This window comes from Centropristis striata, chromosome 6 (assembly GCF_030273125.1).
Source record: "Centropristis striata isolate RG_2023a ecotype Rhode Island chromosome 6, C.striata_1.0, whole genome shotgun sequence".
Classification (NCBI taxonomy): domain Eukaryota; kingdom Metazoa; phylum Chordata; class Actinopteri; order Perciformes; family Serranidae; genus Centropristis; species Centropristis striata.
Genome location: NC_081522.1, coordinates 6655805 through 6668640, shown reverse-complemented (window position 1 = coordinate 6668640; position 12836 = coordinate 6655805). Strand labels below are relative to the sequence as shown.

Genomic DNA, 12836 nt, shown 5'->3' with positions numbered 1-12836 from the left:
TTTCAGGAGTTTTTGACCACCACAGACGAACACAAACATATACAAATAATCCAGGTTTTGTTCATCCTTTAACTTTCAGGAATATTTTTCTTAAATATTGCCTGCACTAAATCATACACGCTGACTTTTGCATTGTTCTTTTTGCCAGTTCCAGTTAAGTGGCCACTTGAGGTTGGCTCCAAAGTGAGTCATTTCCATAGACCCCCATGTTGAAAAGCCCAAATTCACATCATGAATAAATATGTTTCTTAATAATGATATAGTCCCTGTATGGTTTTGGGCTTTGTGCCCATATGATTTGAGTTGTTTGGATGACTTGCGCTGATGATATTATCGTCCATCGTGATGTTTCGCTGAGGACATCTTCATGTGCGAGTTTGGTAGCTGAAAAAGCAGAAGCCGGATTTCATGGAAATGATTCGAATAGTTGTTGAGAAATTTAACTCAAAACCTCTTATTTAAACCTGCCAATGGCCCTAAAGAGGAAGTCAGAGGATCACCAAACACAGGAGGACACAACATCTGGGGACCATGAATGTCTCTACAAAATTTCATGGAAATCCATTTAATAGTTGTTGAGAAATTTAACTCAAAACCTCTTATTTAAACCTGCCAATGGCCCTAAAAAGAAAGCCAGAGGATCACCAAATACAGGAGGACACAGCATCTGGGGACCATGAATGTCTCCACAAAATTTCATGGAAATCCATTTAATAGTTGTTGAGATATTTAAGTCTAGACCAAAGTTGTGGACCAAATGACCGGCTGACATTGCTATCCATAGAGCCATGCTAAATATACCAGAAAATATAAAATGCACTCGATGCCCTCCTGTAGCCTAGCTACCCTCCCACCTGGCTGGCACTGGTCCAGGGCAAGGGTGAAGAGAGGCTCAACTACCTGCAGCTCCATGTGGTGTTTGCCTCTGTGCTGGTGTGTGTGTCAGTGTGTGTATTCAAGGGAAGGTTTCATTGTTTGTCCGCTCCATTGTGTGATGTCTTTCAGCATTGCATATGACCCTGGTTTGATGGTTTCCATGCGTGTGTTTGAGCATCTGTGGGTTATGTATGATTTATATGTTAGGGCTCCTCTTTGCTCAAGTGTTTCTTTTCTCATATTTGATGCCATGAGTGTATTCGTCTCAGTCGGTCAGTGTGTGTGTGTGTGCAGTTGTGCTACAGGGTAGGGGGCAGTTGGGGGGTTACGTGCCCCCCTGACCACAGCACCAGCTGGGGGATTATCCCATTGAGCGGATCCAGGGAAGAGGGGCCTCGCTGGGAGTGGATGAGGGGAGGGAGAAGGGGGGGCGATGCATGGAGGGGGGTTGTTTTAAGGCATGGCTTAGGTTAATTAACCTCCTGAACACTTTGACGGAGGCACAGAGCAGCACACTAATGGTTTACGGCCTCCACAAATCTCACAGTGACCTGCAGTGGCCCTTAGCTGGAGCTGCAGTTGCTTTAAAATCTGTTACAAAAACAATGGAAATGTCAAATTGAGTCATATTTTGTGATTTATTTGAGAGAGTTTTGCCTTGATTTTTAATGAAGCCATTGTCTCACTGTTGAGTAGCAGGTCGGCTCGTGATCAAGATTAGGGCTTATTGTATTGTGCAACAGAAAGATTAACCAATTGAAGTTTTTAAGTGTGGGTGATTTAATTCAGAAGTTTAGCTTTTATTAAGGTTTATTTTGCCCAAAATCTTTTGGAGAATATATGTATATATATATTTCTCTCTAATGTTTTTAATCTATTCAGTGATTTTGATGTTTCTTAATGGCAGTTTGCAACAAAACTATTAAATATAAACAGTAACATTACATTTGGTGTCACAGCTCTTTGCTCACTTTCTGAGTAGACATTTTGCTGTGCTGATAATATCTATATCTTTTTTTAATATACATTAGCTGTAAAAGCAATCGGTTACTTAAACCTTCACAGCCTCACAAGAGAAGACCTGTTAACTAGTTGATAATGAACAATGTTGCACTCACTTCAGTGTGGAGTCTGACCGTGTCAGTTCAGATGTTCTTTTAGGACCACACTGACCTCAAAGCTTACACTTAATGTTATATTGTGCACCAAGTAATGGAGAATATCTCTATTAATTGATCGGTCAAATAGTCATATGAAGACTGAAAAATGGCCAACGTGAAGTTTTCAAATGTATTACCCTAAAGATGTTTAGTTGGCAACTTGATATTTTTAAAACTAATTCTTACATTAAACTAGTAAAATGGTTGGATATATCTGCACCAGCAAATGTTTGGCTTTTTAAAGGAAGTAAATGAGTCATTCCCTTTGTTGATCAAAAACAAAACACAGTAATGTACATAAGGGAAAAACATATACAACTGTATTTTTGTTTCTTTACTGACAAACCATACTGATGGATACATATATTTACCGTACATGTACATTTATGCACATATATGTTATGCTTGCATATTCTAGAGTGTAAGTACAGTGCACGTGATGCCAAACAACCACTTTGAATTTAATTATATATTTACAGCATCAATCAAAAATACTTCAAAACTTTAATACTTGTATGTAATACTTATCGATCACATATGTCTATGGAGACTGTGGTGAATGTAGCTTTGTCCAGTCTGCTCTGACAGTTTGTCACTGTCTGTTAGGGTGTTGGTGTTTTGTTTTTGTGGGTTTATTTTATCATAGTGTGGTTCTACATTTGTTTATACATGTTTGTGTGTGTGTGTGTGTGTGTGTGTGTGAGATGGGGAGTGTGGCTGACTGGCCGGACGCTTCGCAGGAAGCGTTGTGGAACATCAGGGACTCGGAGGAAGGGAGGGGGGGGGGTCCCGGTCCCGGTCCCAACTGGCTGGAGTGTCTTACTCACTCCATACAACAGACTGACTCACTCACCGTATCACCACGATCTTCTCTGTAGCCCCCTGTACTGCCTCCACATGTAACACACACACTCATGTTTGGGATTATAACTGACGTAATGGCTTTTCTTTCTGTTTCCCTATATGGATATGGAGATCTCTTGGTTTCACAGTGGCAGGAAAATGACAAACACAAAGCTCTGTTTGTATTGACTCATGAGTTGTTTCTTCACTGTGTCCTACCATCCATGCCCGTTTCCATTTTTCTCCCGCACATCCGCCGAGAGGAAAAGGTGGAGCTGGCGTTGTGTCTCATACTCTCCACCCAAATGTATAAGCACTGTGTGCACATCCTAAACAAATCGGTGTGTAGAGAAAACAGGATATGAATCTGTTGCTAGACATTTTGCAAGTCAAACACCCCCAGGCTGTCACTGGCCTGTGTTCTTTCTCTCATAAAGAGCCAATGGAATGTCAAGTTAATCCTTTTAATTAGTCAGCTGGTTATTGTTATACTCCCCACACCCAAAATGATACACACAAAAAATTGATTAGAATCTCTGCTGAGGATCTCTAAGTTTAATAACACAGTCCACAGCAGTACTGATGAAGAAATAGGCAACCTAAAAAGCCTCCTGGCATTAATATCCTGGTATGATCCTCCGTGGCATGTGTGTCTGAGGACGGTGATCCCACTTTAATGCGTCTCCTCATTTGTTGACTTTAGGCCCCTTGTGTACCTCCCCTCCTCCTCCTGCTGTTGTCTCAACAGTAGGTGTCACTTTATTTGTTTTCACGTACCTAATTAATGATCTGAGGAGCTTTTTCCAAATCAGAATTAGCAGCTGTGGGGTTGATGTGATCGTGCACTGTTTCATATGACTGCCGTAAGGGGACAGCTCGTATACTTACCCATAGTCTGTGTATTACCTGCATAGACGGCTCTTGGCACACTCCCAGTTTTGAGAAGCAGGCAGCAGCAGCAATACTGCTGTGGACGGGGGGCAGCAGTAATTCATTGACTAATCAAAATAATATGGAGATTAATTTATATTTATAATGAAGTGTTAGTTGCAGCCCTATTAATTACTTTGAGGTACTTATTCAGATTTCTTCTCTTTTCTTTGTCTTGTTTTGTGAAAATGTTGATGCTCATTATGTCAGAACAATATAACCCCTGGATAAATCTGGTTTTCTGAATATTTACACAGAAACCATGTCAACTTCATCATCCTTTTCTTGCTTTCCCAGGACTGCCCTGCCTCATCCAGACCATCTTCATCACACCTGTGGATTTCATACAAGCAGGCCAACTGGTCTCTTTCCTGTCTCCCATCATCTCCCCCAACCCAGACCCTCCACCCCCTGCTCCGTGGTCCCCTTTCCGTCGTCCCACCACGTCTGCGGAGTGGGTGCCGGCTCCCTCCCCCAGGGGTGGGAGTGAGGAGCTAGGGGATGGACTGGACAAACCCCTGGAGAACGATGCAGAGGGCGTGTGGAGCCCGGACATCGAGCAGAGCTTCCAGGAGGCCCTGGCCATCTACCCTCCCTGTGGCCGCAGGAAGATCATCCTCTCTGATGAGGGCAAGATGTACGGTACGCCCACCCCTATCGTCATACTATCCTGTACTCTGCCTTTTCTTCTTGAATGGAATAAAAACATGATACCTGAAGATCCGCACATGTGGATGATGCTCTTTTTAATCATTTTAGACTCAGTATGCCTTTAAATATAACACTGGATGTAAAGATGGCTACATGCATAATTCAGTTGAGAAATTAGAAAAAATTGCAATTGTGTCACAGGTGAAACATACCTGATAACTGTTTTGTTTAGAACCAAAACACATTTTTTTTGACATCATCATAGCCAAGACTTGAGACTTACTTGTGACTTGCAAAACAATGAGGATGAAGGAATATTTTTATATCAGCTGTGCCTCAATAAATAGGACAACTTACACAGGATCTGGAATTATGAGATCCTATAGTTGATCTAGACATACTGCAAATTAAAATGACGAATTTCTGCAGTGAAATCAAGTTATCACCCATAATCATCTGGTTAAGGAAGTTAAACAATTCATTCTAAAAATAATACTGTTAATAATTCAAAATGGAGTAAGATATTGTAATTTTAGCTACTGTATGTTGCAACATCAACCTTTATGCATTACTGTATATGAACACACATCTGCCGTGTTACTGGCACAAACAGACAAATATTAACTTCTGCACACTTCCCATTATAAACTACACTTCATATAGTCAGATACAATCTGTTTCACATACTCCCCCCCCCTCCCCCCACCCACACACACAACACACACACACACACACACACACACACACACACACACACACACATTCAGCACCACTCCTGTGTGTTCATGTTTCACATTACTTCTGTTTCCTGCACAGCTGTCAGCTACACTTGGTCCCATAGTGTACAGTATGATGGCATGATGTGTCAGAAACAGGCGCACACACTTTATTCACTCAGCCTTACACATACTGTACATGCACAATGCAAAGCTGCATTTATATCAAATCCTTCAAGATCCATAACAATGACAAAATAATGAAAAGGACAACATTAAAATAGGATTTGTCAGCCTTGTCAGCATATAGCGAGTTATTTAAGCTAGACCATTGTCCCATTGTATTTCTGGCAGTGATAGTGGGGAATACTTTACAGTGTTCCTGTTACCAAAATTAGCTCCAAATAACTCACCCTAAATCGGTTCAGGGATACAGGGATAATTCTCACTTCCTACTATACTGCTTGTGATTTAATTATGTGGATGCAAATTTAGTGTGGAGATCCCAGCAAAATATCCGTTTACTTGAGGCAACAACACGCAATCTGTGGCTCGATGTCATGCCGTTCATGCTATCTTGCCCAGATCGTGGACAGTTGCCTTTCATTCAAAACTAAAATAATGATTTGAGGTTTGGAGCAGCAACATAACTTCACTGAGTGAATCTTTGGCTAGTGTCATTGCCAAACAGGTGTCAGGAAGGTGAGGTGACATTCCTCTACGACATCTTTGCTGAAAGATGTTTGGTAACAGATGGCTTGGCCGTAGTGTGTCCCCCTGTCTGACTGTTTGATAGTGGATCTGCTGGGTGGAAAACGGGCAGACGGAGGTAGTGGTGCTGTCAGACAGACTCTGTCATCGCCTTGTTTTGTCACTGAGCCAGACAGCTCCTTTAACTGTTGGCTTTGCCTAGCCTAGCTTAGCCACCTATTGAGGTCATGGCCATCCTCTGATCAACACTTAAACCCTTATAAAGCCTGTAATAATAGTTGGAGGGGGCAGAGGAGAGCTGGGCAGGTGGCTCATTCTGTGTCACAGGGATGGAGGGGGGCTGGATGGGTGAAGGTTGGTGGTGGTGGGGTTTTTTTGGCAAGGCAGGCACTGAGGTGTCCCTTCCTCCCTGTGGGGGTCAGGGGCAGGTGATGCGCGCCAGGGAGCGCGTTGGCCCGCCAGGAATGGCATGTGTGCTCGGGAGCCTGGGGGTTCAAGGCAGCTCGGCTGTAACCCTAAACCAGAATAGACGTTTACCCTTTGAACGCTTGGAAGGGGAGGAGGACGGGTGGACAAATAAACACCAAGGTGGGCAGTGGTGTCTTGCATGGCCTCAGGGTCCAGCAGAACTGTCACACCTGTCCCCCAGTGTGTGTGTGTGTGTGTGTATGTGTGTGTTTCAGAGCGAGAAAGGTTGTGTGTACCTTCAATGCTCCCTGCTATTCCTGTGATTTACCTCGCTCATATCACTTTGTTTCAAATTCCCTCTCTCTCTCTTTGTCCTTTATGACTAACCTCTTCGCCCTCCTGTCAGTCTGTCAGTTGGTCCGTCTGCCTTTGAGTTCACCTCCAGCTGCTCTCTCAGTTCAACCTGACAGCCTTGCGGCAAATCCAGATTTATGACTCCAGAAATGAGGCAATACAGGGCCGTGCGTGGCCCACAATGCCCCCATTGGCCCTAAACAGCCCGAGCAGCCCTTCCCTTGCAGCCCCTGCAGCTCCCCTGTCCTCCACTTTTATCACCATCCCTGAGGTCACAAGTGGCCAACAACTCAAGTCATTCAAGCAAGCACAATCAATGCAAAGCCACTTTGAAGGTCTTTAGTGTTGTTGATGTTGTTAAAGCGCTGATAGGTCGTCTTAAATCAGGTATCCAAATCAAATATCAGCTGAGAATATCTTTAAAGGCATACATAAAATGGTGCACCCATTACTTGATGCCTTTTAGAAATGTTATTTAGTCTTCTTGCATGGGCTAAATATGGATATAGACATAATAAACTTCTAGCAAAATAACTGTGTGTCTGTTGGCTGACAGCGACATACTCAGAATTTTAGGACGAATTCCCCTCTGAGGAATGAATGCCATTCTTTGCTAAACAATATGATATTGAGTCTCCGAGCAGCAGTGAAACAGAGAGAATGTGTGCTTCTATCCATTGTAAATTCCTCAATTGAATGGAATGTTTTTTAGCCCATATTTTGCGTACATTCATCACATTTTTTTCCCATAATGCTGTGCATAGCGATGGGCCTCGCGCCTGTTGCTCAACAGACCTATTAGCTCGCTTATTAGGGACGGTGTCACGGATATTGTGGCGGTTATGTGCTCCAGCAGTAATTCGACATGCATCTGCCAAGGAAAACATTTCCTGCCTTGTGTGGCTCTCAGTGAGAGACGTGCCCTGTGGTCTGACCGAAGGCCTCATGCTGCAATAATGGAAAAACAGACCCAAACTTGTAGAGCAGTGGAAACCAACGTGCTGACAGCTCTCACTAGAAGAATGTGGCACTGGAAATATGATTATCTTCCCTCTTTATTTACTGCCCTAAAGCTGGCATATTAATTTATGTGCCGCTTTTGCAATTGTAATTGTTTTATTTTATGATGTCTAATTTATTATTTGGCAGCATTAAAGCTTGCATCACATCATGTTTTATGCAGCTGTTTGGTTTTGTCACACTTGATTTCCTAACATCTGTGAGAGGAGCACTTTTCTCACATTTTGATGGATCCTGCATCCTGTGAAAAAAACATTGCTTGTGTAAGTGTGGTGGACAGAAAGTCCACAATGTTTCCCTCAGTAGTGGCATATTTTTCTGTCAGTGCAGAACAAAGAATACCCACACAATGACTCATGTTCCCACTGAGCTTCACTTGTGCAACATGTCAGGCCATTGTCGGTTTTTGTCAGGCGATGCAAATATGTTTTCGTCTAAAGTCATTCTCATTTAGAATGTAAAGGTCAGCGGAAAGCGACAGCGAGTCTTCACCCGGGTACAAACTTTGGCAGAAACGTGAGAGAGTTATCAGTGACCTTGACCTGTTGAACTTTTGAAGAAGTCTCTGGGGAGTGTGTTTTCAAGTTGTTTTCCTTTGTAATCATGCCTCAGTTATCTGTTTGAAGAAGTGCAGTTCTGCATTATGTTAAAATAATGGAGGGCAACACGGATTAAAAGTTATAGGGACATAAGAAGCCTATAATGTTTAGTTTTTGCCGGTTTGAAGCCCAGGACTGACAGGTCAAGGACCGAAGTGACCCCGCCCACACACACACAGCTCCCCGGGCGTGCAGTAATGTACGGCCCACTGCTCCTTAGCATGGTGTGTTCACTGGTTAATAAAAAGGATGGGTTGAATGAATGAATGCTTTATTTCGGTTACAAAAAACAACAAAAAAGACAACAAAATAAAATCATGTTTTTACAAAAGAATCCATCAGACAGCAACCGAAAAAGGAACAGGCTGAAGCCCCAAGGCTTATTTTTGCCTCTCCTGTACCAAATAAATAATGCAGATTTTGGGTTAAATGCAGATTTTGAATTTCCCCATTGTGAGACTAATAGAATAGAATAGAATAGAATAGAATAGAATATATCTTTATTGTCTGTTCAACAGAGCAGAAATTTGTCTTTCAACACGGCTATAAAAATTCATGCAAAACACACAACAATTACATGAAGTGAGATAAAACAGCAACACTTCAGTAAAAACACAACATCAATAAAAAGAATGACGTGGGGTACAGTGTTACCAGCCACTATTTAGTATAGTGACTGCAGATGGTAGAAATTACTTTTTATAAATGTTTTTATGGGCCAGGCTAATAAGGGAATCTTAATCTTAATCAAAAGACCACTTGTGCTGTTTGTTTCACAGTAGTGTTTCCAAAATTGGTGCCCTTACCTGTGGCTGGAGAACAACACTTACCCATAGCGAAACATAACGGGCACCTTTTTAAACATGTGGTTAATGCTAAAGTTGGTAACTTTTAAATGAATATGTTTTCATCATATATGTATGTAAATAACTAATGAGTAAGGCACATGACATGGAACGTGACATACCTACATAAAGTTAAAATAACTCAACATTGACTTTTGGTTTCATATGGGACATAAAAACAGCAGTCTCTTGGGTCAAAGCTTTGAATTGTTTGAGCCATCCGTCCACCCCAACCACCTCCCTACACAGACTTTGTTGCTCTTTATGCCACATCACCTGACTCTAACTTCCTGTCATAATTACTACAACCACTAGAGGCTACTGCCTGTGGATTAATGTAAATATGGATCATAATAAGTAGTCTATACAAACTATTAATCTATGAGGACAGTTGCATGCCATGAACTGGCATCTGTGTGTATATTAGCTTAACTCAATTCTTCATTGGAGAAATATTTAGAGCATGCTTTTTATTGCTGCACCCGTTAGTTTAATGGAAATAATATTGATGTCTTGTGCATCATTCCTTTTATTAGCATGGCAGAGATTCGGTTTGTGTTACACTTGTGGGGGACACCCGAGCCTCATATTAGCAAGAGGATGACCCTGAACATCCTTCCATTTAGTCCTGACGCTGACTTTCCCGCCTCTAATGGGACTTGATGCTCTCTGAAGGGTTTTCGAGGAAACCCCCTGCTGACGATAACCTCCTGGAATCTCCGCGTCTCTGGTCCCTCCATCTCAATCACTCTCTTTCCTTCTGTACCTCTGTAACTGACAGTGTAACCAATAGTGTAGCATGGTGAGCAGCAGTGACAGCCATGTAACAGAGCTGTCACTGTCACTTTATCATCTCAGATCGGCAAGGTGAAAGGTAGAAGGGTCCAAACGGGTTGGACATCTGTTGATCTGTCTATGCGATTAAAATATGTCGAGCCACTTGCAAACTAGCTTCGCATAAATCTTTATAATTGCGAAGACACTCGTGGCAGGTTGTGTTAATATAACATGACATCTGTTTAATTTACTCCTCTGCTAGAAATACTATACTATGTCAGAAACTAAGAGCAAATTCAGATTTGGCTCGAGCAGAAGCGCAAATGCTCACTATGCTAATGAGTGCAGGTTGAGTGCAGTGCTTATTATTTCTTACAGGTGTCATTCAGCTTCTAACTTTGATGAATTGAATTAATATAGGATGAGAGGGGAAAATAACTCTAAATTTTTCGAGATTCCTGGAAAGAACCATGTAATTTCATACTATTACTCAATTATAGTTGTAATTGAGATACTTTTACCTTTTAGTTTATTTGTTTACTACAAACACATTTGCATGTTTCTGGAGGAACTTCTGTGAAGGAACTGTGCTATATATGATATTTTTTCCCCAGGTTTTGATATATATATATATATAATTTCCTTAATGGCGTGCCATAATATATACATATATATATCTTTTTTTTCTTTCAGGTTTTGATTTTAAATTTTTTCTTTATTAAGCAACCCTGCTGCCCACTAAATAAAAGACTTCAGGTTATGACAGCCAGTTATGACAGCCAGTTAAAATTAAATTAATCAATTGATTAACTGGAAGTGTACCTGTGTCTCTATTGTACCTATATAGTTAGTACCAAATTAGAATTAAGCAGGATTTTTTTTTTTCAGCTTCTGCCTACTCGCTTCCTGCATGAATCAAATACACTTTCATTTCATGGAGAGTAATTTAACAATTATATTCCTCTTATTTAAAAACAACACATTACAATCACAGACATTAAAGAACAGATCTGTTAAGAGTTAGGTTACTTGTGGTCAGGTTAGGTTGTGAATGTCCTAAATAAATGAAAAAAGTATGCAATTGCGCTTAGACTTAATCATCTTCTTAGTCTTGAGTTATACCAGGTATGCTGAGCGACTCTCTTTATGCCTGACGTGTTGCATCACTGGCTCAAAACTGATAGTATTCCGGCTTGATATAGGTCTTTTCAGAGCTCGGTAGACTGTGTCCAGGCTCTCTCAGAGGGGAAATAACACCCAGCTAAGAAATTCCTGCAGCCTAAATGTGACCTTTGTTTTCTAAAGCAGACACAGTGGGCCATATGTGCTGTTGAGGGAGAATGTATGGTTGGCAGATGTCTCTTCAGAGAGGGTGGCACTTTGTATACCGATCGACATACAAGCACAACTGTACACATGCACAAACTGACATAGTTATAATTACTCTCAGACAAACAGATGAAACTGTATACACATTGTAATTAAAGAGAACAGTGTTTTTCAACAGATATAATTTCCAATTTCTGTATTAGCAAATTTTTGATTGCTAATTAGTTAATAGCATGATTTAAGGTCCAATTATTTAAGTGTAGAATTGGGTGCTGAGCTTATCACTCCCTGTAATATGTGTGTCCATACTATGGGCTTATGTACATAGGGGGTCTCTTTGTACACACACAAACAGGACATGGGGTGATGTCGGAGCAGCAGATGCAGGACCCGGTGCGGACCAGTCAGTATAGAGGAATGTCAGGAATGCACTGGGCTGAGATGGAGAGAGAAAGAGAGAGAGAGAGATCAGGCCAGGCCAGTGATGACCGCAGCCCTATTGGGGAAAGGCAGATTTACGACCAGCCAGGCCCAGAGGTTGACTTTGGAAGGGATACTATAGACCGCCTTCACTAACCCCGTCCACCTCTCCCTGACCTCCACCAACAGGCCTGGGGAGCAAAAGAGAAGAAGGAAAACTGATGAAACAGTGTGTGTAAGGCCTTTCAGGATTATCACGCCTCCAGGAATCAAATATTTTTTGATTGAACTCAGTGTACTGTATTTGACCCGGCGCACAAGCTTTTCAGTTGTGAAGTAATTGCACCTTCTGTAGTTGTGTTTGCAACAGCTTGTCTTCAATCCATTACTCTCAGGGACGTCTTAGAGCTTGAACACGCTTTTCCATCTTGCATGTGAGCAAACGTGCACACATGTTTTTGTTATATTTGTACAGATTTAACATGTCCACTTCCTTTGTGAACCCACTTACCAACAGGAAGTTAGAAAACCAATCAACTTCTTTCATGAGCAGGGACACACACCATGATCTTTTTTCAAACTCCTGAATGTCACCACATGTTTAAAACTATTAGTATTTCACAATAGAATAGTTGTATTTTGTTAGATATCTGACCAGCAAGAGCATTATTCCCTGCAAACTCACACATTATATTTTTTCAAGTTGCACAACCCAGCAGTATCCCCTGAACTCTGGATCACTCCGACTTTGCTTCTGCTGCGGTCGGCCACTTTTCTTGCCCTTAAGAAATGTTTCCAGAATCAGATTTCCCCCAGACAAGTCCGTGACTGCGGGCAGCGTGATAAACAACATCAAACTTTGGACCAGTGGGTGACGGTATAATGTTCCTACTGACTTTCCTGCAGCCTTGGCTGGCACAAGTTCCCTGTCTGTGCTACTCCCATTGGATATCATGATCTCATCGCTGTGTGACTGAGTCTCCTCTCTGATCTCATGGGTGTGTTGGAGGGTATTTTTGATGGGGCCCTTCCCCAAGCACTCACATTAGGAGTGGCAGGGCAACTGTTACGAGGACATGAAGCGAATCCTCTTTGACAGTCCATTGATGAAGCTGTTTACATGCCTGCAATACATACCTGTCTAATATTGAATGGGGTTACCATCCTATTGATAAAGCAGTTTGTCCTGTGCTCTGT

At 41.8% G+C, this 12836-nt stretch overlaps 1 protein-coding gene across 1 annotated transcript in view; it reads left to right on the top strand.

The window, feature by feature from the left end:
• Nucleotides 1-1126: 1126 nt before the first annotated feature.
• LOC131972993 (transcriptional enhancer factor TEF-3-like) overlaps nucleotides 1127-12836 on the top strand; it is a 32978-nt gene continuing 21268 nt past the window's right edge. The window contains exons 1-2 of the mRNA XM_059334829.1: nucleotides 1127-1148; nucleotides 4107-4451. Of these exons, the coding sequence (XP_059190812.1) occupies nucleotides 1127-1148; nucleotides 4107-4451 (367 nt within the window). The remainder of the gene's footprint in view (nucleotides 1149-4106; nucleotides 4452-12836) is intronic.